Source organism: Impatiens glandulifera, chromosome 3 (assembly GCF_907164915.1).
Source record: "Impatiens glandulifera chromosome 3, dImpGla2.1, whole genome shotgun sequence".
Lineage (NCBI taxonomy): Eukaryota > Viridiplantae > Streptophyta > Magnoliopsida > Ericales > Balsaminaceae > Impatiens > Impatiens glandulifera.
The window spans coordinates 1,701,812-1,724,261 of NC_061864.1; the positions used below are offsets into that span (position 1 = coordinate 1,701,812).

The window sequence follows — 22,450 nt, forward strand, 5'->3', positions numbered from 1 at the left end:
TCTCGTTATATGTTGGATGTGTTTGATGACAAGACAAAATTATAATTAAATGTATTATTTATATTATTTTATATAAAAATTTCAAAAATTAAAGTAAAATAATTGGAGATAGATGAGATGAGTGAACTATGTAAAAAATGCTAATAATTTTGAAATAAAATGATTATAATAAATTTTATTAATTATAAAATTATTATCCTTTAATTAAGATGTTTTAAATAAAGTGAATATTTATGAAAATACTAAGTGACGATAACATTTGTTATTATATAAAAATAATAATTTAAATATATTGATAATTAAAATTTAAATGTATTTAATAATAAATTATAATATTAAAATATAAAAATAGATAAGATAAATAATAAATATATCAGTTTGAAAGTTATTTTAAAAAGCTTATTTTAGAAACCTCCACAGAGTAAGGGTAATTTAGCTGAGTTCATAGGACGGCTGTCGGTCAATGTTTAAAAAAATATTTAATAGTATATGAAAGAAATTGACAAACATTTTTTTTTATTATTTACATAAAATTGATTAGAGCAAAATTGTAACGAAAAGAAAATTATAAATTTAAGTGACGTGCTTTATTTTTTATTGTTTTTCTTAGTATAATATAGTAATATATGAGATTTAGGATAAGAAAGAGAAAAGCAGAAATATACATTAAAATGCAACAACTTGATTCCTTCTTCACATATTAAAATGTTTCACAATCAGTCAACCACTATACTCCATAACTTCTCTCTCCACCCACATGGAGCAACAATACTTTTTTAGTGCAACAATAATTTATTTTTATTTTTATAAACACAGACGTAAAGAGCATCTACATAAACTATAAGAACAACAAAAACAAAGAACATCAATTTATCTACCCAGCAATAACACCAATTAAAGAGTTTTAAACATGGGCCTTGTTTAGATTAAGATTTTTCAAATTCAAAAAAATATTAATTTGTAATGATTTTGAGGAGGTGTCTCTTTTTGTATACAAATACATTTTAGAAGGATTTGTTTAAGTATTTGAGGTTAAATTTAAGAATGTCAATAAATTCATAAATATTTATTTCATTATTAATTATAGAACATAAAATTAAATTATTTTAATTTGTCAGTTTTACCAACATATAGATACAAATGCAAGAAAAACTCAATAAGACCAGTTCTATCCTTTCTTATTGGCCTCATTATTTAGATCAGTTTATTATTTCATTATATTAATAGTTTCCAAGAGTCAATATATTGAGATTACAATTTCTTTGTTTATATTATTGAGATTATAAATTCACTAATTATAAATTGACAGTCATATCTAGATGTGTCCAATTTTATTCTTATGTTGAATTAATTATTAAAATTGATTTAAGAGTAAATAATTTAATAATATATATTTAATTTCCGTTGCTTAAAAGGAAAATGAGGAGGGGGTCCACCGTTAAGGCTTAGGCCAAGCAATACCATGCGTGAAGGTTCCACCCTTCCAACATATACGATGTCGTTTAAGGTCTTACCCGTTATGTTCTGTTTGTTTACCCACCGGCTAGGAGACAGGAAAAAAGAGCATCAAGATTATCAACCAAACAAGGCCCACTATTTGGATTGAGGCATTGAATGTTTTAGCGTACTTTGTCACTTTAATCTGTCTTCTCCTCCGCTTTCTCTCTCTCTAAAGCTTCGAGCTTTAAACCACCGGTCATCTTTCTTGATTAGTGTTACCACTTACGCATTCCTTATAATTCACGGCCAAGGACGGCTCACCCAATTTTACATGCATTCTTCTTCATCACTTTCTTAATTTTTCTAGGGTTTACTCAATTCGAGTCATACTGTTTGTTACACCAATCAATCGATTGCTAGGGTTCTTGTTCAGATGACGTATGACTCGAATGTTGACGACGTCGTGGTGCCGGTGTTGGACCTGATTCTGGATACCGATAAGGGGGATTATGTGAAATTGGTAGGATCGACGGAGGAACTAATTAGTAAAGGTGGGGCATTTATCGAGGATGAAGCTTCTTCTCCTAGAGCAATATGCGGATGGTGGGGGTTCTGTTGGTGGGCTAAGGCCGTGATGTTGTTAACCTTTCTGGGAATTTTAGCTGCCGTTTTCTCCATCTGGGTCGGACCCTTCTTCATGGACAAAGTATGCTCAAATTTCATCATTTATAGTTTATCAATTTCAGTACAGTAGTATGTTATTATTGGACTTATTTTTCCCATTATCAAATCATGTTCTTGCAAAAGATGTCTTTCTGCATATTCCACATTGATTGATTGGATATGGTCAATAGTAATGATAACTCCATTTTGCAGGAAATTATTCCTCTGATAAATTGGGAGACAAAGACATTCTCTAGAAAAGATCTTGGAATTCTGCTTTTTGCTTCTGTAGCATTGTTTCCCACCATACTGCTTCCTTCAACACCTTCCATGTGGGTAGCCGGCATGACTTTTGGTTATGGATATGGATTTCTGCTAACAATATTTGGGGCAGCCATTGGAGTGTCACTTCCATATATCATTGGATCACTCTTTCATCACAAGATTCAAGTGCGTTTTATTTCTTCTGGTTTACTTACTCTCTGTTTGTGTTTAATTTTATGTTCTGTTAGTAATTATTGGGTTTAATATAGGGATGGCTGAAGAAATATCCTAAAAGAGCTTCCATTATTAGATTAGCTGGTGAAGGAGATTGGTTTAACCAATTTCAGGCTGTTGCTTTAATCAGGATCTCTCCTTTCCCATATATTATATACAACTATTGTGCTGTTGCTACCAATGTGAAGTATGGACCTTATTTGATGGGAACTTTGCTTGGAATGGTTCCAGAAATCTTTGTCGCAATGTACACGTAAGTTCAAACAGTCTCTATGAACTTACCAGCAATTTGGACAAACAAGAAAATATAATCCTATGTTTTTGTTTTCCAACATTTGTAGGGGAATTCTGATAAAAACACTAGCTGATGCTTCCCATGATAAACACTCGCTTACAGTCCAACAAATAATTTTTAACCTGCTTGGATTTGGTGCGACTGTTGTAACCACAATAGCAGTGACAATGTATGCTAAAAAACGGCTTAAGAAATTGCAGGATGAGGATGAGATGATACTATTACAGTGAGTGTGAAGCTCTAAACCAGGCGGGGGGGACCAGCTAAGATCAGAGTTATTTGAATACTTGCCATATTGGAATACGATGAACGAGGCTTCATTTTATCTGTATAGTAGCCACAGGTGTAGGTTAATTTATCAACCAAAATCCTGAAATGGGAAAGAGCGAAACAAGGGCAAACATCATTGCTTGTGTTGTTTCCATTGACTCTATCTAAAAGCTCTAGATCATGCGTGCTTGTATATTAATCATGTAATTACATTTGAATGGTTCTATTAATTGATTGAAAATGAAATTCTTTGATAGTATTTTTTCTGATATTGAATGCAACAATGAGGTCTAACACAAAATCCTCTCTTCCTCTACTTTCTTGGATGCTCTGGGTTGCTTTGACACCTCATTTTTGTTTTAGAAATCTTGAACAATGGATGGTGGTTTGTTGGGTCCTACTTGTGAGTTGTTAAATTGGAGTTATGCTGCTGCCCTGCACTTGTCAAATTGTTTTCATTTTTGGTATGTTTTTTGGGACTGAGATATGGTTTGGATTTTGGCTTTAGTTTATGATTCCATTTGATTGTTGTTTGCTGCATTGATTGATCGTGTTTCATTTTGACAGTGAAATGAAGATTCTGCAGTAAACACTCCCCAAAGGGCAGTTGTCTCTGTTAATTAACTGAGTTAACTCAATTCAATTCCAAATAACAGAATATGGCCCCATTCTATAGCTATAGGAACAATGTAATCAACCATTAAAATATTATTATTTTTTATTAAATTTAAATTCTAAATACAAAATACATTTTAGTAATTCAATTAATTAAAAACACAAATAATTATTATTTTTTTATCTAATAAAAATTCAAAACAAAGTCAAGATCAAACAAGTTCTCCTTGTTTTTAATGTTTGGTTATTTTAAATTGGTGTAAAAAAATGGTTAAGTTATTTGAATATTTTTTTTGGTTAAATTATTATAATCACGGTATATATTTAAAATTTATAAAAGTAAAATAATGATATTTTATTTGTTGAATTAAATTATTAGATGGTTAAATATCAAGGTTTGAAGAATAATACTAAAAAAAAAATCAACATAAATGAATTTAAAGAGGTTATCCATTTAGTATTATTAGAGCAACTCCCACTAGTGCCAAAAAAATTAATTATGCGATGGAGTCTTCTCTCCTCAACTCAGAACTCAGAAGACGCAAATATGCGTGTGACGGTTCATTACCAACATTTTACACTTATTTTTTTTTAATAATTTTTCATTTCTTTACATGTAAATTAATCTTTTAATTTAGATTTTTTTACTTTTAAGATAAAAAATTAAAATACTTTTTAAATATATAATTAAATCATTAAATTTATTATACTTAAATTTTATCTAATTTATTTTATATTTATGTGTACCAAGTGTTTTTTTATTAATAATGTTTATTTTTATATAATATGTTTATTTATTTAAATGTATTATTAAATTATTTTGTTGTTTATAAATAATTGATATATAATTAATTTTATTTTTATTTTATTAAATGAATGAGAAAAGATTGGGTTAAATATGTAAAGTTGATAAATATATAGATAATATTAATAAGGTTAAAAAGTTAATGTAAAAAATAAATATTTTAAGAATATTATTTTGAGTTTGAAAATGAGTTTTTGGGTTGTAGTAGATGAATTACTGTTTGATGTGTGAAGTTTACTACATTTTGGGTTTGAGAATGAGTTTGTGAGTTAGAAATGATCTTAAAAAACTAATGACTTTTAGACCAAAATCCTTGTTAAGACCATATAAATCGATTTTGAAAACATTTCAAACTTCGGTTTATTAGGCAATTAGAAGATCAATTTGGTCCGAGTTTATTTATTTAATTAATATTTTTAAAAATTTATAACTTAGTGTTATAGTGCAAAAATTAAACTTTAAGATGATGCGTTCGAGACTATACACCCGGATTATTTGAAAAAATATATGATCGATTTAATTGGTTTGAAACATTTAATGCATTCTAAAAAAGCATTTAGTCGTTAATTTATTTGGAATATGATAATTGTGGTCATGATTTATGTTGTATGCCTAATTTCAGGGATCTGGTTAGATAAATTTTAAAATTTTGAATTAAAAAATATCACTACAATTAATACACGGGTTAAAAGACAGCTAAGTGAGCCCAAAATAGAAGAAGATGTATGTGCAGAGTTATTACAAATCTGTAATTAGATTTATGAAATTTAAAATGTGTTTGAGAAGACCAAAGTAAATACAATAAGGGAGCAAATTAGTTATTTTCCTTATTATTAAAGCACCTATCCTGTTCAAAAAATATGTTTACAAATTAAATGCATTTTGCAGAAACCTAATTAAGAATAAAGATTTTATAGTTATTTATCAATTATAAATTATTTATTACTCATACTTGTATTAACTTTTGTGAAGTTACTAAAAATATAATAACTTATTTTATATCAAAATTCAATTTTTTGACTTAGTATTTTGCACAGTGTTGAAGCGTTTCTAAGTAAAAAATAATTGATATGGTGAAATTTTTAAAAAATATTAATTTTCCCTTATTTTTTACAAGTCAATAATGAATAAGATTGTAGAAATAATTTTACTTTTTGTATGTGATAATTTGATTAAAAAAGCAAATATATGTGATAAGCAAGAAAAGAAAAGAAAAGAAAAAAGAAAGAGAGATCTTGCCTTTTGAAGTCACAGAAAATTGACCATCCAATTTGCTGATCCATCATGCCAACGAGGCAAGACCCCTCCATTCTCTCTCTAGATTATAACAATGCGTGTTTCTCCCTCCTCTTCTTCCATCTCCATCTTCTTCAAGCTCAGAATCTGCTGGTTTGCTGACTGTTGGTGGGATGGTTGGTGGGGAATTAAATGCATTCACGAAAATAAAGAAAGAGAAATAAAGAAAGAGTTTTTAGTCTCATTTCCTGGTGGGTTTTGCATTGCTGTCTGTCTGGCTGTGTTAATAATATAGAAGAAGAAGAAAGAGAGAAACTCTAGTTGCAGAACAGCGCAGAAGCAACAGCAGCAGCTCCACGTGCTTCAATTTTCCGTCGTCTCAGCCAGGCAAGACTGCTCCAGAGAAAACCCACATTCATTCATTCATTCATCACCATACTTCCAAATTAGGGTTTTAGATCCCACCACCACCCACTTCAGATGAAATGCAGTTTACCCTTTTGAACTTGCTGCTGGAATAGACTCCATGATGAAAACATTCACAACCCATTTCACTCGGGCTCTCCTCTTATTCCTGTTTCTCGAATTCATTCGGTTTTCCCATTCATCTTCGTCCACGGATGAGGAAAAGGAGATCTTGTTGCAGTTCAAGGGAAACATTTCTAATGATCCAATGAATATCTTAAGATCATGGCATCCAACCCAACACCCATGTTTGAACTACACCGGTGTAATCTGTAACTCTGAAGGGAATGTCGTCAAGATTGTCCTGTGGAACACCAGCCTGGGCGGTGTCCTGTCGCCGGCCTTGTCAGGTTTGAAGTTTCTCAGGGTACTATCTCTTTATAAAAATGGATTCACCGGCAACATCCCATCTCAATATGGTGAGATCATTACTTTGAGAAATTTCAATTTGAGTACTAACTCTTTGTCTGGATCAATTCCTGATTTCCTGGGAAATTTGCCCAACATCAGATTTCTTGATTTGTCGAAGAACGATTTTAGTGGAGAGATTTCCCCTGCAATTTTCCGTAGCTGTAGTAGAACAATGTATATCTCTCTTTCACATAATAATCTCACAGGCTCAATTCCCGAATCAATTTCCAATTGCATTAACCTTATTGGGATTGATTTCTCCTACAATAATCTCAAAGGAACCTTTCCTTCCCAATTATGTAACCTTGAGAATTTATCCTTCTTATCTCTGCGAAACAATCTTCTGTCCGGAACTGTTGAACAACACCAAATATCCCTTTGCCGGAGTTTGCAACTCCTTGATCTCGGCAGCAACATGTTATCCGACTTAGCCCCTTTAGCCATGATCGGATTGGATAATCTTACCCTTTTCAATATTTCGAACAATCAGTTCACCGGAGATATCTCAGTTGTTGGAACTTGCGGACAGAGCTTAAAGATTCTCGATGCTTCGAGAAATCAGCTGAATGGGGAGATCCCGTCGAGCATAAAGAACTGTATATCTCTAAAATACCTGGATTTGAGCTATAACAGTCTCAGTGGCAGCATCCCAACTGGTTTTTCAGATTTGAAGAGCCTTTCTGCTATTAAGCTTGGAAACAATTCACTTGATGGGATTATTCCATCAGAATTAGGAAGCATTGAGCTTCTTCAAATTCTTGATCTTCATAATCTGAAACTCACTGGAGACATACCCAATAACTTGAGTAATTGCAGATACCTTCTTCAACTGTAAGTCCAAGTCTCCTCCAATTGCCATTTATAAAACTGAAAATTTTCAATTTAGCCTTTTTGTTTGTTGTTGCAGAGATCTTTCAGGAAATGCTCTAGAAGGGGGAATACCCGAAAATCTAAATAACATTCCGTATCTTGAAATCCTCGATTTACATGAAAATCGGCTCACTGGAAGCATCCCAACAAACCTTGGAAATCAGTCCAATATCAAATACTTGAATCTTTCTTATAACCATCTATCTGGTTTTGTTCCATCCGGTTTGCAGAGATTCGGTTTCTTTTCTTTCTTCCAAAATCCTGGGCTTTGTGGGATTCCATTGGATATAATTTGCAATGCCATGAACCATGTAAAGTCGAGAAAGCCCAAGTTAACTGTTTCTTCACTTGTGGCGATCATTGCTGCTGCTGTCATCTTTATCGGTGTTTCTCTGATAACTATTGTGAATCTGAGGGCACGCCGGAGGAAAAGAAAGGAGGAAGCGAATGGAATAGTATCGTTGGAATCTGATAGCATGCCATTAGGGGGATCAACAACAGGTTCGAATGTCATAATCGGAAAACTAGTTCTCTTCAGCAAGAATCTCCCATCAAATTACGCAGACTGGGAAGCAGGCACAAAGAGTTTGATCGATAAGGAAGGCCTGATCGGTTCCGGTTCAATCGGAACAGTTTACCGAGCTAGATTCGATAGCGGGATCTCCATCGCAGTTAAAAAGGTGGAATCTTTGAGACGAATTCATAACCAAGAAGAATTCGAGCAGGAAATTGGGCGGTTGAGTAAATTGCATCACCCTAATCTCGTAGCGATTCAAGGGTATTACTGGTCGTCAAGCATGAAACTGTTGCTTTCTGAATTTATCCCAAACGGGAACTTATTCGACAACTTGCACAACAACCCGGAATTAAATTGGCCAAGAAGGTTCAAGATTGCTCTCGAAACAGCTAAAGCTCTCTCATACCTTCACCATGATTGTAAGCCGCAGGTTCTTCATCTCAACCTGAAATCAAAAAACATATTACTGGACGAGAATTATCAAGCGAAGTTGTCTGATTACGGGTTGGGGAAGTTACTTCCCTTGTTGGATGTTGACGGTTTGACGAAGATATCACATAATGCTGTTGGATATGTTGATCCTCAATGGATAGAGAGTTTTAGAATAAGCGATAAATCTGATGTTTATAGTTTTGGTGTTATATTGTTGGAACTGGTAACGGGAAGGAAGCCTGTGGAGAGTTCGTCTAGAAACGAGGTGGTGGTGTTGTGCGAATACGTTAGGCGGTTGATAGAGAGCGGAAGAAGTTCGACTTGTTTCGATAGAAACCTGAGGGGTTTGGCCGAAGAAGACGAGCTAATGCAGGTGATGAAGATGGGGTTGATCTGTACTAGCCAGATTTCATCAAGAAGACCAAGCATGGCTGAGGTGGTTCAGGTTCTTGAGTCTGTTTCAACTGTGGATCAAATTAATTATTAATAAGTTAACCTTAAATTGGTAACAAATTTTGTTTGGCTTACTTATTAGACAACAATAAAGGTTCAATTTTTTTTGGTTATAACTTCCTTCATTCTTGTAATTTTGCAATAATTTATCATTAATAAATTCACCTTTCATGTCTTTTTTTCAAACTACCTTTCAACTGCAATGTCATTTTTTCAACGATCCAATATATATATAATACAAATTATTAATTAAAATATATTTCCTAACATAATGAGTTTTAGTTTTTAAAAAGTAAAATCAAATACATTATACTTCTTCTCTTAAAAATGATTTTTTTACTATATATTTATTGTTTAATACTCAAGATAATTTACTTTTTCAATAACTTACAGAAATAATTAATTATTTGAAAATAAGCCAAAATAACCTCAATAATTCATTAACCAACAAGCCCGTACTTTTCCAGAAAAAATAACATGTTTCGATTGTACTACATTACCTTAAAATATAAATTGATTGGATTAATATAAATATATATTAATATGTTATTCATGGTTGACTATCATGGATCTAGATCTCTAATATTTTGCCTATAATTTGTGATGTTAAATAACACATTAATATTATTATTATTATTTTTCTAGAAAACATTATTATGTTTCACAAACCTAACTTGAATGTCATCATCAACCAATAACATTTTGTATTTCCCAAAAGCATTTTAGTTTGGGATTGGATTATGATTAAAATAGTTTTACCCAATCAATCTACTCAAACATAAATGTCAGGTAGCCCAGTGGTTTCTAATCAAACTATTAAACTCTAATGCCAGGGTTTGAATCTAGGCATGTTTCACTAATTTGTTAAAAATGTATCAATCAAATCAAACATAAATATTAATTGTAATTGGTTTTATCCTTTTATTCACCCGTCCACTCCACTCAAATACAATACATTTAATTCATAAAATCCATTCTTGTGTGTTTATATTAAGGTCAAAACTTTCCAGCCGGGTAAAGAATTCGTATAAATGGCACAAACACAAATGCAATAATTGTTCAAGGTTGCTAATGAGTAATGAATTGAGATTGGAACTCCCAATTAATGATTAGCTTGCTGCTTCCTCTTATGTACAAGTTGTTGATAATGGTATTATGAAACATTTATTCTTCATCAACTTGCAAAATGAAATAAATAAAATAAAAAAACGAAAAAGCAAAAAATAATATCAGAGCCAGGTTTCGATCCTGAGACCTGTGGGTTATGGGCCCACCACGCTTCCGCTGCGCCACTCTGATTTGTGAAATAAATATTATTAATATACTTAATATTACTATCATAAATTTGTTTATTGTTTTATTTAACCACCCTATTACAGACTCAGTTTTTAGATAAAGAACAAAAGTATTTTATTAGATGACATAGATCTTTCTTTAAACTGAGTTTCTTGCTTTTCTCATTCTTCTTCTATGGAATTATCCAACATATTTTTTCTTTTCATAGAGATCATAATCTCCCATGTTTTTGTTGTTGTTTAGTTTAAGATGTGTAAAAAGTCATATTGATAGTCAATTTCTAAGTAACTATGCAGCTAATCCCATAATTTGGTTAAATTTGAAGAAATACTTTTAATAGGGTAAATTCCCCAATATGGTTAGTGTATAAAGTTACATTGACCCTTTAACTAATAAATGAAATAAACTGAACAATCTTATCAATCCTGAATGAAATTATGTTATAAAAAACTAAACTACAAAAATGCAAAATATTGTATTAAATGAATGGAAAATAAATGTATTCTAATAAATAATATAGATTGATTACTTCGACGTACTCTATCTCATCTCATCAGTAGATGATTAATATAGTTTAATGCGGAAAAACTAATAAAATGGTGACTTTTTTACTATAATTTTAATTATTGAAAATTTGTTTTTTATTTAATTATTTTAATTTTGTTATCATTATTTTATAATTTTTTTTATATCTCTCTTTATTCGAATTAATAATAATTAGAAAAAAAAAAACCGTTCTTATAAATAGATAAGATAAGTTGAGTAAAAAAATTCATAATTTTGTCAAGGAGGGAGAGGAAGCAGGACGCCACCTGCTGATGGGTTGTTAATCGGAAGACCATGGTGCGCGATTTTCGTCCCCTATGACCCTGTCCAATGGTCATCATAATTTGCTATGATTTCTTGATTTCAAAATTCGAAAATGGCCCGTTTGAAGGACGGATCTTGTTGATTCAGTGAAGGAGAAGAAGATAGACGCTATTGCAACTCTCCAATCATGCAAGTCCTAGCTACTAAAATGCTCGAAACCAGATCACTCCATACCAAATACATTAAAGGATTTATACCCTCGTCTCTGTTTTCCTGCAATAATCTGCTCAATATGTATCTTAAACATGGTGACCTTCCCAGTGGCCTCCAACTGTTCGATGAAATGCCTGACAGAAATGTTGTATCTTGGGCAAGTGTCATTGCAGGGTTTTCTCAGCACGGCTTTCATCAGCAAGCCCTCTCCATATTCGCTCGAATGCACCGTTTAGAAATGAAGCCAAACGAGTTTGTTTTCGTCAGCGCCCTTCAAGCTGCCTCATTTTCAAACTCTTTACATATTTCTTACCAAACATACTCTCTGGTTATCAAATCTGGATTCGAGTCCAACACCTTCTTAGCCAATGCGATTCTCAAAACTTTACTGCGGCACAAGAGGTTTCAAGAGGCTTTATACGTTTTCAATAATTGTCGAAATAAAGACGTCGTGTCTTGGAACACCATGATGAATTCAGTTTCCAAGATCCCAAGATTTTGGTATCAGATGTGCCGAGAAGGAGTAAAGCCTGACGAATTCACTTTCGCAACTGCACTTACCGGCTTAGCCAGTCTTTCCAATATCGAATTCGGCATTCAAGTTCATTCTCAGCTAGTTAAGTCCGGTTATGGTGATAATAGGTGCGTTGGAGATTCGTTAGTAGAGATGTACCTCGAAAGCCAGAATCTTTTCGACAGTCTCAAGGCATTCAAGGAAACGGATTGTAAAGACGTCGGCTCATGGAACCAGTTAGCCAAGGGATGCATAAATTGCGGGGAACCGAGTAAAGCGTTGCAATTTATTCATGATATGAGGGTTGAAGGTTTCGAGCCGAATAGATTCGTTCTAGCAACTGGTCTCAACGCTTGTTCCGATTTAGCGTGTTTGGAAGAAGGGGAAAAGATTCATACTTTGAGAATAAAGCTTAGCGATGAAGTGGATATATGCGTCGATAATGCGTTGATCGACATGTACGCGAAATGTGGCTTCATGGACGGTGCGGTTAAGGTTTTTCGATTGATGGGTGATCGTTCGGTCGTTTCGTGGACGACCATGATTATGGGATTCGCTCAGAACGGCTGTGCTCGAAGAGCTCTTGAGATGTTTGACGAAATGAGATCGAATGGGGTTGAGCCTAGCGAAATAACGTTTGTTTCTGTTCTTTACGCTTGTAGCCAAGGTGGGTATGTTCGAGAAGGTTGGAAACATTTCTTGTCTATGACGAAAGATTATGGGATCGTTCCTTGTGAAGATCATTACGCGTGTATGGTTGACTTATTAGGGCGTGCGGGGCTTATAGGCGAGGCGGAGGAATTGATCGGTAGGATGCCTCCTTTTGAATCGGGTTTTATGGTATGGAAGATGTTTCTTAAGGTATGTTTGGTTCATGGGGATGTGGAGACGTCGAGGCGGGTGGCTAAGAAGATTGTTGGAGGAGAAGAGGATCCTTCTATTAGGGTTTTGGCGTCCAATGTTCTTGCTAGCTCCGGTAATTGGAGTGATGTAGAGGTGCTTAGGGAATTCATGGAAGTAAAGAAAGTGCCGGCTTCGAGTTGGGTTCGAACAAAAGGATTGATTTAGTTTGATTAAACATATGTGGTCTGTCTTATTCCCGGGAAAACAACGAATGATGACTTCATTTATGGAAAAACCAATCAAGTCAGAGTTCTTGATTCTCTCTCTAATGAAATCTGCAGTCCTCCAATAGCCTCCACACACTTCAACGTTACCTTATCCTCTTGCTATTTACACGATTAATTCCAACCAAGAAATTAGCATCCACACCACTACAGATCAGAATCACTATGCAATTCTTACCCGCGTCTTGTTTCTTCACTATCCCACCCTATCTATCTCCCACCCGCAATCCTCGCCGCCCATGGCCGCCAAATTAGGATTCGCCGTTACAGTTTCTCGCACTTTCTATGCTCCTCTGCGTACACCCACCATTGCCCTCTCTCCAAATTGCTCTGCTTCCTCAAAGCGCCGCCTGATTCCGCTTGTCGGCCGTACTCTTTCCATTCCACGCAGATTATTCATTCTCCCCCACCTTAGAGCTACGACTGATCAACAGGGTCAAGGAGATGAAGTTGTTGACAGTAAGATTCTTCAATACTGCAGCATAGATAAGAAAGAGAAGAAATCGTTGGGGGAGATGGAACAAGAATTTCTACAAGCACTACAGGTAATTTTAAACTCAAGTTTTCTCTTCTTATTCATCATCTTCATGCACAAAATTTGATTATTGATTCCTGTAAATTTTAGGCATTTTATTATGAGGGAAAGGCCATTATGTCAAATGAGGAATTTGATAACCTGAAAGAAGAACTTATGTGGGAAGGAAGCAGTGTTGTTATGCTCAGTATGAATTTTCTTAATTTTTTTTACATATAATGCCCCTGGCCCCCTATCATATATGATATTGATACTTATGTTTGGTTGAATCAATCAGCTTCCGACGAACAAAAGTTTCTAGAAGCTTCAATGGCTTACACTTCTGGAAATCCAATAATGAACGATAAAGAGTTTGACGAATTGAAGATGAGATTGAGGGTTTGTCTCTGTACATAATATCCAGTGACAGTGGTTATATAGTTTGATTTTTCATCGTTTCATTTCTTGTTTCTTTAGATGGATGGAAGTGAAATCATAGCAGAGGGTCCTCGATGCAGTCTTCGTAGTAAGAAGGTATGAAATTGGCGATCCTCTTTCGAGCAGGCACCCACTTCTAGTACCCAATACAATCCTAGGATTGATAGTTGTTTGTTTGTCTGTCTGTTTTAGGTGTACAGTGATTTAACCGTTGACTATTTGAAAATGTTCCTCTTGAACGTTCCAGCAGCTGTTGTTGCTCTGACATTGTAAGCTTCTCAAACATAGATTCTGGTTCATTCTTCATATTTTTTTCTGTATGTTGATTCTGTCTGTCTTGTGTAGGTTTTTCTTTCTGGATGACTTGACTGGTTTTGAAATCACGTATCTTTTGGAGGTAAGAATTTTGATTTCGATGGGTCAGTTTGGTGCCGATTTAATGATATGGGTTGGTTGGTTGGTTTTTGTAGCTCCCGGAACCATTCAGTTTCATTTTCACATGGTTTGCAGCTGTGCCAGTGATATTATGGTTATCCAACGCACTTACAAACTTCGTTGTCAAAGATTTCTTGATCTTGAAGGTAACTAATTAAATATATATTCCCCTAAGTTGAAAATACAGATTGTTTGATCCATCAGTTGTGATTGTATATTTTCTAATTTGAAGGGGCCATGTCCAAACTGTGGGACTGAGAATCTTTCCTTCTTTGGGACAATACTGTCTATATCTAGTGGCGGTTCCAACAACACTCTCAAATGTTCAACGTGAGTTTTTTTTTTCTTCTTTTTTTGTGTTATCGGGTTTGGATTCGTTCGCTTTTTCTTGACATGGCCATTGGTGGATCTCTTTAGTTGCGAGACAGCACTGGTGTATGATTCAAAGACAAGATTGATCACATTGCCGGAATGAGTTGATCGAGGTATGGTTCTCTTTTCATGATGATATCAGAGAGAGATTGATTGCCAAGGCCCCTTGTAGCTTCCAAGAACATGTAAACGGTGGTGGGATTTGTATGTATATTAGAAGTAACACATATTTTTGTAAGCATCCAATCTGAGATGTTTTTTCTTTTCTTTTTGGTTTCGTGTGTGCCCGATAATTCATGTATGTATAGACAAACCAAACCTGATGTTAAATCCAACAACTCATCCTTTTTATATATTTGAATCGAAGTTTTGATATAGCAAGCTGATCTTATTCTTTATTCTATAAATAAATTTAATAAGCTTTGTCCAATTGAGTCAGAGAGAAAGAATTTACAAAGCCAAACAAGGTCAATTGATTGGTGACATCGGTCCGCAGCCTCCTCCACCGCCTATTGGTGGAAAGCAGCATCCGCAAGTTTGCTGGCATGGTTTTGGTACTTGATCAAGGGATTCCTCTTCTTCATACTGATCATGAATCTTCTGTTGATGATCAAGAGGGCCCCAACACTCGACCTTGTTGAAATCTGGAATGTCGGAATGGAAATAGACCCAAACCATGGCTTGCTTCAATTCAGGGTAATTGTTGAGCAAATTCCCATCTCCGTGTACAAACGCCTTGAGAACCAGAGGCAATTCTTTGCGAAAAATGAAGTATCTTAGCGGAGCACATAGATTAAGCAGGAAATGACCGTCCCAGCCACCACTTATATGGCAATGGACATGAAGAGACATCTTTCCCTTCACCTTCTTCCATTCTGCAACCACTTCATCTCTCTGCAACTTGCTGTACCACCCCTGCACCTGTAAACATATATAAGTTTCAGTAGTGATCAAATTAAGAAGGAATGAGATGATGATGATGAAACCTGTGAATTGTTTATGGTTTGGGAGATAGACAAAGTGAGATTAGAGGTAAGATCACTGTGGGTAAACGTATAAGTTCTTGGAATATTTCCAGGATGTTGTCTATCTTCTTTATCCACCCCTAAAAACAAAACCTTAAGCTTTGAAGCTTCGAATATAGATGGCCCAAATAAACGAGCATTAACAACTGATGACGATGATGGCTGCTGCTGGCGATTCCTTGTCCGCCTGTATTGGATTCTGAAAAGTGGAATCTTTTGATGGGTCTGAATGAATATCGACGACGAAGATGAAAACCTGATCACTGGATAAGAATTCCCGATGGTCACAGTACCACCCATTTCTTCCTGCAATAATATCACTACTACCAGATGAGTTTGAAAGAAGAAGAAATAGAAAAGGCACCAATTAGGATTAAGAGTTTAATTTGAGCAAGGCATTCTTTCTCCATTAATATTTGGAAAGTAGCATAAGAAGAAGAAGAAGAAGGCGGTGAAGAGCCATATCAAGAGAGACAGATATAGACAAATATAGAAAGCTACGGTACACGTTACGCCTTCTTCTTTATTATTACACGTATCTTTTTCAAATAATTAATTAATTAAATTATAGACATGAGTTAGGAAAACTAACATACAAAGGATGAGAGCAATAGTTTCCAATTTGGTTTGGATCCAACTCTTGATGAAGATGATAGATAACAACAGGATCAAATGGGTTGTTTATTAATTAATTATTATGCCTAATTAACTTATAAAGGATGAAGAACATGGCACTAAATAAAGCCATTTCTGCTTTTTTAGCTTTATTTTTAAAAGAATAATTTATTTGTTATTTTTATTCATGTAATCTTCTACTTATTTATAGAATCACAGGCTTGTTCGAATTTTGGATTATTGTAATAATAGGTTATTTATAAAAAAATAATAATTAGTGTTGATTTTAAGAAAATAAATATTTATTTGATAAAATATTTTAAAATTATTAATATATAATGATAAAATAAAAAAATAATAATTTAAAATAAAAATATTTTAATATTTTGATTAATAAATTAAATAATTGATAAAAAAAATAATGTGATATATATATATTTTTTATAATTATTAAAATAACCCTAAACTAACTACCATTATTATTGTCTCTAATTCCAATAAAAAAAATTATCTTTCTCTTTTCTTCATTATTGATTGGATTATTAATGTCTTCACGTCAAGAAAGTCACGAGCCTAAGGAAATTAGATTAATATTTAAGTGTAATAGTCAATTTTCATAATCAATGCATTATTATTATTAGGAAGATCTCAAAACATGCAATATATTATAGTATTAAAATTGAAACTAGTTCTATAATTGAAATAGAATCCCCACTTCCCGTATCTTAAAAGTGATATATACCCTTCCATTCCATGAGACTTTTTTTTTTTTTTTTTTTCTTTTCAAATCCCTTCTAAGAAACACATAACTTGTTTATCATTCCACGCAAAGTTTATACTTTGGGCCCAATAGCTTTATTTTTTTTATTTATATACTTTTTGAATGATTTGCATAATAAAATCATATAAGAAAATAATACAAACACTCCGCCTAACTTCGAGTTAGTAGATTCTGGACTAGAACTCAAATTTTAATTTATTTGAATATAATTAATAATAATAAGAATAATTATAGATTTATAATTAAGTATTATTACGAAATTACGAATTGTCTAAGGATCATTATTATACCTCAGATAAAGAAAATGATATTTATGATATCAATTATAGTTTTTTTTATTATTACTTTCAACATAAAATGTTGATAATAAATTTAAAAAAGTCGAATATAATATGAATTCTCATTCAGATGAAGAAACAAATTCACTTCCAACCTTGTGTGGTTGAAGATTGAGTCGCATATTATAATTTGAAATAATAGATATATTTAAGACCACAAATATTTGGAAAGTCTTAATTATATACTTTTATTTGTTGATATGTAAACAACTTTAGAATGATGTTTGAATGTTTGTGACGTGTTAAGATGACAAGGAAAATATGTGTATGTCTTGTTTGGATTGGGTTTATAGTAAGAAACTTAGGCCAAGTTCTCTTTGATTTTTAAAAAAAATTCAAACAAAATTAATTTTTCAATAAATTACTTCTCAACAATTACATCACTCATTTTATTAACAAAAATATCATTTATTTTAAATTATTATTTTTTATTTTATTTATATATATTAATACATTTTAAATATTTTTATCAAAAATAATAACCACCTCCTCAAAATCATTAATAATTATTATTATTTTCTCCCTCTAAATTTTAAAAACTCAATTGAACCAGACATTAGTTTATTTAAATAATGTTGAGTGATATTGATTTTGAGTAAATAGTTTTTTTTAGTAAAATATTTGAAATTTATTAATACATAATGAAAATAATTTATTTATTTTTTAAATAAAATATATTTTAGTCAATGAATGAAAAGAGAATTGATATTTAATTATTGTTGATTTTTTTTTAATAAATCTTAACCATGGCCAAGTTACTTTTGATATTGAAATTGAAAACTGAACACCTCCTTAATGATACTTTTTGATCAATTACTTTGACGAGGCAAGTGACATTTAATTTATAGTGAAAATATGAAAGAAAATGGTTGGGGGTGGGGGGAAATAAAAAATGAGACTACATATTTATTATTTGATAGTGAATAATTTGATTGGAGAAGAATAGTAAAATTTTCAATAATTTCAATCTTTTCTAATGTTATTTGACTTACACGAGATTCGACTAGAAAACCAAGTAGATCTTAGTGTCCTTTTAAAGAATCTTGGCAGACATTACTTTTTATTTAATTTGCTTGATTTCTCTTTCACTTATTATACTTTTATCTACTAGTTAAACAAGTATTCATCTCATAATATTGCATGACCATTCAAAAAAAAAATCATAATAACAACCTAATTAACACAGAAAAACATAATAATAAAAAAAATGGAAACCAAACAATAACAAATTAAAACTTTTTGACAATTTACATTAAATAAAAATAAAAAACAAGAAAGTGTGGGTACTAAATTAGAACATAGAAGGCATCGAGATTTGTGCCAGTCGTACGGCTTCTCATGTTGTCATTTTAATGTCTTTTTTTTTTTCTTCATATTTGATTATTTTCCCTTCTAACCTTTTTTCTTACCAAGCTCAAATTAGCTCAGTAATTTAGAATGATGAAATTATGATCGCGCCTGTGAAATGTGATCTAAGTAAATTGGAACATGATAAATATATATTGATAAATATATATTTATCAAATTTAAAATTAATAAATTCAAACTAGAAAAAAAAAAATAATAATCTAGAATATACTTGTTATAAATAAGTTGATTTTCAACCATTAAAATATTTAAACAACTTAATACTATTTTATAATAGAATTTATTATATTAGAATAATTCTATATCTATTTAAATTTATAAAATAAATAATTTATAATATATTATTTTGAAACTTTTTAATAAATATATATATATTGTTTGAAAATTTCTAAATATTTAGAAGTTAATATAAATTAGAATTTAAAAAATCTTATAATACCTAAGCTAGTTTGATTTAGCTTATTCTCTTGATATGATCTCAGCTTATTTAATCGTTAAGTTTGTGTATGTTTGATACAGCTAATACGCCAAGTTTATTTATTTTTAATATATTATATTTTAATAATTAATATTATATATATATATATATAATATTATACATATTTATTTATTAATTTAATTTTAAATATTAATAAATGATTTAATTTAAAAATAAATTATATTAATATATTATTTTTATAATTCTATTGTTAATATATAATTTTAATTATTAATAAATCACTTAAATTAAAAAATAATATATTTTAAAATAAATGATATGAATATATTAATTTTTATAAATATATAATTTTAAATATATTTAATATAAATATGATATAAAATATATATAGATATATATAAGAGGATTTGAGGAGTGATAGAGAGAGAATTTGGTGAGGGAATTTGGTGAGGGAATGACTGACATCACCTTCGTTGAAAAATGTAAAAATGGGAGGAAAAAGAGAAAATAGAGAAATTATTTGATTTTTTCATTACCAAGTCATTCCCTCACCAAATTCCCTCACCAAATTTTTTCACATAATCATTTCTCTATATATAAAAGTATTTAATAATATTTAATAATATATTTTTCACATTTCCACACTTTTCTTTATGATACAATCTTTCAATTATCAATTTATTTTTGTGTGCTCTCACACTTTTAGGGATTCATCTCAATTGTAATCAATATTTTAGAGCCTTAATTAAGGTTAATTTGATTTCTAAAATAATAATTATAAATAAAAAATATCAAAGTGTATTTATATTTTAAATTTTACTTAATTATTTTATATATTAAGATACATATATTATAAAAAATAAATAAAAATATATGTTTTTTTAATATAATAATTTTATATAAAAATATTATAAATATATGAAATAGACTAGAGAAAAATGATTAAAAAGAGATTAAATAGATGAGAGAATGAATAAAATGATTAAAAATAAATGAAAGAGATGAAAGAGAATGAATAAAAAAATATTTAAAAATGATAATAGAGAAAACTATGAGAATATAATCTTAAATACTGAGATTATAATCTTAAAGGCTGAAGAGTGAGGTAGAGAAAAATTTTAGTTTAAATGCAAAAGTGTGTTTGATTGTAATTTTTGCATGAGCTTATTAAGCAAAGTTAATGTAGCAGCTTATTAGCAGATGCCCATATGCAGTAGTTTATTAACGTCGAATCAAACGAGGCCCTAGTCTTTCTATATAATATTTATAAAATAAGTGGTGATTATTACAATTAAAAAGTACTATATTATTGCCTAATATTAAAATTAAAAAATTAAGATTTTAGTTACTATCAAAGTAGTCTATTTATTTTTAAATAATATATATATTAAAAAAATTAAATAATATATTATAATATTTATTTTATACATTTGAATAGATTAATAAATTATTTAAAAAGAATAATTTTTATTTTTTTAAAATAAAGAAAACTAAGATAACTCCGCATAGTTTTTACATTGTTTCTATTTATATTGCTTTCAGTGAAAATTGAATCCATTATCTTTTTGAGGTCGTGACTTTTCTATGATAAAATTAAAAAATAATAAAATATATTATAAATAATTATTAATTTAATATAATCCATTTCATACCATTCATGATAACTACTTAATTAATTAGACAAACTTGTGCAGGCAAGTGTAGATCAAACTTTCAAGGTGCATATTTTCTTTCTTCTTTTTTCCAATCTATATATGATGCTATTTTGTTATAAAATGAAATTTTGATTTTTGTAGTAACTTGAAGAAAATCATTTTCATACTAATTAATTGAGAGGGGATAAGGAGAGACTATTTAGAAAGTTAGATGATAGAATATAGTCAATTTCCCTTAATTAAAACCATTATTAATTAAATTTTTTAAAAGATTTGGATGATAAGCTTAGATTCATTAGTTATAAGAGCACATCATCTTATGTGTCTTCCTGACAATTAAAAAAAAAAGATTTGGTAGATAATAAATTATTATTTTGGGGGTTCATACCAAATACATCTATAATAGATGATAGATCTGCCCTTCAGCCATGGATGGGTGGAAAGCAGCACGCACAAGCTTCCTGGCATGGGTAGGGTACTTGACCACGTCTGCGGAGGTCAGGGTCATCATCCTGATGAAGACGACCCCAGCACTGAACCTTGTTGAAATCTGGAATGTCGGAGTGGAAATACACCCAAACCATGGCTTCTTTCAATTCAGGGTATTTGTTGAGCAAATTCCCATCTCCATGTGCAAACGCCTTGAGAACCAGAGGCAGTTCTTTGCGGAAAATGAAGTATCTAAGCGGAGCACATAGATTAAGAAGGAAATGGCCGTCGACACCTCCACTTACATGGCAATGGACATGAAGAGACATCTTTCCCTTCACCTTCTTCCACTCTGCAATCACTTCATCTCTCTGCAACTTGTTGTACCACCCTTGCACCTGTAATTAATTAATTAATTAAACAGAATTGGACTGGATTATGATTATACATTATATATATATATATATATATACATATACCTGGGAATTGTTAGGGGTTTGGGAGATGGACAATGTGAGATTAGAGGTAAGATCAGAATGTGTAAATGTATAAGTTCTTGGAATATTCCCAGGATGTTTGTCTTCATCCACTCCTAATAACAAAACCTTAAGCTTTGAAGCTTCGAATACAGAATGCCCAAATAACCCAGCATTTATATTAACATTAACAATCGATGATGATGATGATGATGATGAGTGCTTCAACTGCTGCTTCCTTGTCGTCGGCCTGTACTGGAATATCGATTTAGAATTATATGAATTAAGCCTCAAATTAAGATGATGATGATCACTACCCATAAGTCTTCTGCTCTCCATCGCTAATCAGTTTAGATAAAAACCCATATATATATATATATATATATATATATATATATATATATATATATATATATTGCAGTTTTTTTTCATTCTTCCTAACATTTTTTTAAACAATATAAAAATATATATATTAAATTTTTAAAAAAAATCTCGATATTTGAATGAATATAATAATTGATATCTGGATAAAAATATTCTTAGGTTCAATCCTTTTCAAAATATATTTCTGAAAAAAAAATTATGGGCGCATTTGTCATATTACACTAGGATCAGTCATAATGATATGTACATAA

The 22,450-nt window shown here is 31.3% G+C and overlaps 6 protein-coding genes across 6 annotated transcripts; 4 read left to right on the forward strand and 2 right to left on the reverse strand.

Annotated features, from left to right (window-relative positions):
* The first annotated feature begins 1,657 nt into the window (after positions 1-1,657).
* On the forward strand, positions 1,658-3,425 carry LOC124931219. Its single transcript, XM_047471641.1, has 4 exons — positions 1,658-2,146; positions 2,317-2,553; positions 2,637-2,854; positions 2,943-3,425. The coding sequence occupies exons 1-4, from the start codon at positions 1,874-1,876 to the stop codon at positions 3,124-3,126; spliced, it is 912 nt and encodes a 303-aa protein (XP_047327597.1). The 5' UTR covers positions 1,658-1,873; the 3' UTR covers positions 3,127-3,425.
* Positions 3,426-5,902: 2,477 nt separating this feature from the next.
* On the forward strand, positions 5,903-9,141 carry LOC124931411 (probable LRR receptor-like serine/threonine-protein kinase At1g12460). Its single transcript, XM_047471867.1, has 2 exons — positions 5,903-7,529; positions 7,606-9,141. Exons 1-2 carry the CDS (start codon positions 6,349-6,351, stop codon positions 9,002-9,004), a joined length of 2,580 nt encoding a protein of 859 aa, XP_047327823.1. The 5' UTR covers positions 5,903-6,348; the 3' UTR covers positions 9,005-9,141.
* A 1,917-nt stretch (positions 9,142-11,058) lies between these two features.
* Positions 11,059-12,952, forward strand: LOC124928755 (putative pentatricopeptide repeat-containing protein At3g15130). Its single transcript, XM_047469000.1, has one exon. It carries the CDS (start codon positions 11,264-11,266, stop codon positions 12,869-12,871), a length of 1,608 nt encoding a protein of 535 aa, XP_047324956.1. The 5' UTR covers positions 11,059-11,263; the 3' UTR covers positions 12,872-12,952.
* A 137-nt stretch (positions 12,953-13,089) lies between these two features.
* On the forward strand, positions 13,090-15,064 carry LOC124928756 (PGR5-like protein 1A, chloroplastic). The gene is made up of 9 exons (XM_047469001.1): positions 13,090-13,475; positions 13,556-13,652; positions 13,743-13,843; positions 13,922-13,978; positions 14,075-14,151; positions 14,228-14,279; positions 14,353-14,463; positions 14,550-14,647; positions 14,735-15,064. Exons 1-9 carry the CDS (start codon positions 13,170-13,172, stop codon positions 14,790-14,792), a joined length of 957 nt encoding a protein of 318 aa, XP_047324957.1. The 5' UTR covers positions 13,090-13,169; the 3' UTR covers positions 14,793-15,064.
* On the reverse strand, positions 15,062-16,132 carry LOC124928757 (protein STAY-GREEN homolog, chloroplastic-like). Its single transcript, XM_047469002.1, has 2 exons — positions 15,676-16,132; positions 15,062-15,610 (listed from the first exon to the last, which is right to left on the reverse strand). Exons 1-2 carry the CDS (start codon positions 16,012-16,014, stop codon positions 15,158-15,160), a joined length of 792 nt encoding a protein of 263 aa, XP_047324958.1. The 5' UTR covers positions 16,015-16,132; the 3' UTR covers positions 15,062-15,157.
* Positions 16,133-21,322: 5,190 nt separating this feature from the next.
* LOC124931944 (protein STAY-GREEN 1, chloroplastic-like) lies at positions 21,323-22,143 on the reverse strand. The gene is made up of 2 exons (XM_047472531.1): positions 21,819-22,143; positions 21,323-21,737 (listed from the first exon to the last, which is right to left on the reverse strand). Exons 1-2 carry the CDS (start codon positions 22,134-22,136, stop codon positions 21,333-21,335), a joined length of 723 nt encoding a protein of 240 aa, XP_047328487.1. The 5' UTR covers positions 22,137-22,143; the 3' UTR covers positions 21,323-21,332.
* Positions 22,144-22,450: the final 307 nt, after the last annotated feature.